Source organism: Sitophilus oryzae, unplaced genomic scaffold, assembly GCF_002938485.1.
Source record: "Sitophilus oryzae breed Bouriz unplaced genomic scaffold, Soryzae_2.0 scaffold_815_pilon_pilon, whole genome shotgun sequence".
Taxonomy (NCBI): domain Eukaryota; kingdom Metazoa; phylum Arthropoda; class Insecta; order Coleoptera; family Curculionidae; genus Sitophilus; species Sitophilus oryzae.
In genome coordinates, this window is record NW_022147434.1 from 3,482,724 (window position 1) to 3,487,688 (window position 4,965).

Sequence of the window (4,965 nt, forward strand, 5' to 3'; positions counted from 1 at the left end):
TTACGCGCGCTGGAAGTAAAAATTCAAGGTCGTGACACACAAGCTAGCGAGATGAAAAGTAGTATAGTAAGGATCGCACGATTGCGCAAACACCAAAAAACATTTGATTTAAAGCTAAGAAAGTCGTTATAATAAACTTGATACTGTACCTCTGTACCAGTATCCTCTCGTTGTGTGCTAGGAAGTGCATTGTATATTGTATATTCGTCGATATGTTTGTAGCTTCTGAATAACGGTCTAGGTAAAGCATCTAGCTTATTTGCTAGCTCAGAATTAGAATTATTAGAGTTAAGACCTCGCATTTTCATTGGAGGACATTGTCATATTTATTTCAAATCAATAATCAACGAGATTATTCGTATAATTTAACAAAATCACTGTAAATCACTATAAATAATAAACTAAACATGTAAACAAAAACAGAACACACGAATTGTTTGGTTTTCAAAAATTCTTCTCTTCTTAAAAACATTTTAAGGAGCATTAATAGTCATTTGCATAAAAATAAATAATAATAAGCAATAAATTGGAAATAGTATTTATATTTAAACAAAATTATATGTCACGTTTACAAACATGTCCTTCAAATCCTTCGATTTAATCAGTGACCGACTAAGCCTGTCGAGGGCTCGGGGCGGCGAAGCTGAATGTGGCCCCCGGTCTGTTTAGATAATGATATACTTCTAAAGCACATTTGGTAAAAATTGAATATGTATAATGGTTGACAAAATTGAAATATTTATACAGGGTGTCCCAGGCTGAGCCTGCGTTAGAAGTTTCTAGAGAACTACAATATCTAAGTACGAGATTTTGTGCATATCATTCATCATCAATCACAATGAGATCTATCGATTAAAAATATTTTCAATATGGCGGCGCTTCCGGAAATACCGGAAGTTGACAGCAACTTTCTTATATTAAATGGGTGACCCCATTTTTTATTGCATACTTAAATTCTCTGTAAAATTTTATGAATTTTGATATTAAACACTCTATACTTAACGTTAACCGTTTCTGAGAAAAAAAAATATTTATAATTTTTAGAGGAAAAAAAACTGCCTGTAAAAAATATGTATATAACCTAAACGTCAAATTTAATGATTGCCACAGCCACTGTACCATAAAGAGAAGACATGTCAAAAATTAAATTGTCCGAATGTCATATAATAATGGCCGCAGCTGTCATGGAATTGCGCGATTAAAAAATTATTATAAATCATTTTTTTTTTTCAAATGGAAATCCACTTTTATTATTTCACTAGTGAAAAGGCTGTCGTTACTTTCGTTTTTAAAATTTGTTACTTTTTGACTATACATGTTCCTGTACCTAAAATAAATCGTTTTTAAGTTATTTAAGATTTAACTTTAAAGCGTATATTTTTCTTGATTTTAACCAGTAGCCTATGACAGTATATTATCGATCATTATTTCCAAGCTAACTTTGCGCTGTTTGTTTTTTTGATCGTACGGTATATTATTAAAATATCAACTATTAGATATCACTAAAGAACGAAAATACGAAATATATTTATATAAATACTCTTTTTAAACTTTTAAGGCAAGCAGTAGTTATAATATAGGAAATTCAAATAATTCATTTTCTGACAGATGGAAATAAATTGTCTGACTGAAAAAAAAATATTTATGATAATTTTTTAATCGCTCAATTCCATGACAGATACCGCCATTATTATATCACATTTGAATAATTTAATTTTTGAAATAGATAGCCACATGTCTTTTCTTTATGTCACAAGGGCTATGATAATCACTAAATTTTACTTTTAGGCCGTACAAATTTTCTGGACAGGTAGTTTTTTTTTTCTGGTACAGGTATATATGACAAAAATTAACTAGATGAAATCAATGCTCAAAATGCTTCCTTTCCTGTTAATTCCATAAAATGATTGTCTTCTCAAAAGGATCTTTTCATTTTAAAAGGCATATGTGAAGTTCTACTCTTAAGTTCTACGTCTTCTTCTCTCATGTTAAGCAAAATAATAAAAAAAATGTTTTGTAAAAAAGTTTATAATCATCTGCTGATGATGCTAACATGGTTAGCAAAACGCGCGTTCCGTGTAAAAGTCAAAGTGTTTTGGTGTATTGTGGTGATTTTGTTTTATTTTGCTGTGTAACACCAAAAGGTCCAACCTTCAACTGTAATCTTCTCTCATGTTGTCGACAATATAGTTGGTCGAATTTTGTAAACACTGTCTTTAACATATATCCCAATAAAAAACAGACTAGGAGCATTTAAGTATTCTACTAATTTTTTTTATTAATTTAAGTATTCATATCAATTCTCTCTGATGTAGTATAACTTTGCATTTTAGGCAAATTACTGAGAATTTATTTTTAACTGACACAAAATATGATAATTAGTTGTTAAAGTTGGACTAATTAGACAGCTATGTTGAAGTAACGTCATACATATCACAGCCACCCAGAATTTATCAAATAATATAGATCTACTCAGATCAAATCATGTAAATGATTGACACGATATATCTAGGAAAATCTTTGTTTGAGGAGTAGGCAACCTTAATAGTATTTTAAAGTGACATTCATTATCCATTGAATATCGGAATAATATGCTGTGTTCCATTTAAAATAAAAGAGTAACATGCTTTTAAAGGTGACCAATGTTCAGTATTAATTTTGTCTCATCCTGTATAATTTTTGGATCAAGTTTCAATTTGATTTAAAGTACAATAGTTAATTTAACTACATATTAGGCTACACCGGGTAAATTCCAATTTAGGTAGCTTTTATTGTAATTTAAAAATTGTTCTTTATTTCTAGAAAACACTGTATTTTAGTCATATACTTCTGTTATAAAACTCACCATTATTTTTCTCCTAGAATCTGAAAATCAATTAATATATAGGGTGTTCCATTACAAAAAACACAACTTTGATATGTAACTTTTTTTGGGGACACCCTGTAGAACTCTCTATATTTTAAAAAAGTGCTCTGAATTCACCTACACTTGCTCACAAAATTTCATTTCAATATGAACTGTCATTCTCCTTGAAGCGTCCGCGGCGTATGAGAGGCGCCACCCTGTATGAAAATAATTTCTTTTTATAAGATTTTTGAAATATATAATAGTATGATCCTATTCCTATATAAATTCTAACCTATGATCATCATTAAATGAATTTAAATGGACCATGTATTCGTTGGTGATATATATGTTAAGCCGAATTTGTGTAATTGCCGATTTCATAAATTTAGCAAATTTTTGCCGAATTCGCGAAATAGGCAGCATCGCTGCGCATTTCATGTAATAGGCAAAATAATGTCCCAATACATGAACTGGGCATATAATCTTTTGCCGATTATTTGAAATAGGCAACCAGCGCACGATAACAAATGAAAATTATAAAAATTGGAGGTTATGTTCATGTTTAATTGAAATTTGATTGTTTGTATTATTTGGAGTTTTGAGCGACGTAAACTATAACAGATTTTTTACTTTATATTAATGTGTTGCGACATTAAAACATGACTGAAACCGGTATAAATAGTAAGATGTGGAGTGAGGAATACGAAAAAAAAGTAATCCGAATTTTGCAAGGTTGTGAAAGTGTCACTAAAAACAGAGAGTACTACCATATTAAAAGTTCGTTCAAGCTAGAAAAGTTTGCTGGAATAACAAAGATATGTCGAAAAAAAGACAATAAAATAATGACTACCAAAACAAATGCATGGCAAATCATTCGAGATTTGCATAACGCTTGTGGACATAAAGGAGAGAAAAAAACCTACAAAAAAGTTGCAGAACATTATGCTAATATACCAATGGTTATAATAAAACAGTTTATTGAACAGTGCGAGAGGTGCACAGAGAAAACAAAAAAAGTATACAGTACAGGAATTGTTGTTAGACCCATAATAAATAAAGATCTTAATTCCAGAGCACAAATCGACTTAATTGATTACCAAAGTTTACCTGATGGTCAATACAAATTTATTTTGCACTATAAGGAACATTTAACAAAATATAGTATTTTAAGACCGCTAATATGTAAATGTGCTGTTGAAGTAGCCAAAGAACTTTTAAACATTTATTTGGATTTTGGAGCTCCGACTGTTCTACAATCCGATAACGGTAAAGAGTTTACTGCAAATATAATCAAGGAGTTAGGGACTCTCTGGCCTACCTTAGTTCTTGTGAATGGGAGGCCACGGCATCCACAAAGTCAAGGAAGTGTGGAAAGAGCAAACGCTACTGTAGAAAATGCATTAGTGGCTTGGATGCGTGACAATAAGACTTCTTCTTGGTCGTTGGGCCTAAAATTTGTGCAATGGGGTATTAACACAACTTATCATGATGCTATAAAAATGGAACCAAACAAAGCTATGTTTGGTCAGCCAACAAAATTAGGCTTAGGTTCTAAGATACCACAAGAATTTCTTGCTGCGATATCCAACGGGATAACAGAAGAAAATATGGATGAAATATTAAAAATACCAGATAATGAGAGTTGTAAGGAGAATGACAATGGACATGAAATAATGAAAGATACAATGCCAGAAAATTTTGAAAAATATAATATAGAAGAAGACATCTATAATCAAGAAGTTACAACAGACACACTTCTGTGCCGACTGCTGGTTTTGGTGAAATATCTAAAGAGGATACAAAAGAATTTACACCAGAAACACAGATAGAAACCGTTCAAGATGAAGAAAATACAGAAAATTATTTAACTTTGCAGGAAGTATCTACTACTGAATTTCCTAAAAAGAAGGAAAATTAAGAATTGGTACAAAACATGGCATTGTGGATAACTGGTTAGAAAAAAATTCCCTGCAACCTACAAAATTTAAGAGATTAATATTAAGCGACGTGCCTGATCATGAACACAATATTAGAATGCTTGTTCGTAAAAGTTCAGTGGGTTCCGGACAAGGATATAAAAGATGCAATTGCACCAAAACATGCAACTCAATGAGGTG

At 31.2% G+C, this 4,965-nt stretch overlaps 1 protein-coding gene across 1 annotated transcript; it reads left to right on the forward strand.

Moving 5' to 3' along the window:
* The first annotated feature begins 3,507 nt into the window (after positions 1-3,507).
* LOC115889580 (KRAB-A domain-containing protein 2-like) lies at positions 3,508-4,677 on the forward strand. Its single transcript, XM_030909633.1, has one exon. The coding sequence runs from the start codon at positions 3,508-3,510 to the stop codon at positions 4,675-4,677; it is 1,170 nt and encodes a 389-aa protein (XP_030765493.1).
* Positions 4,678-4,965: the final 288 nt, after the last annotated feature.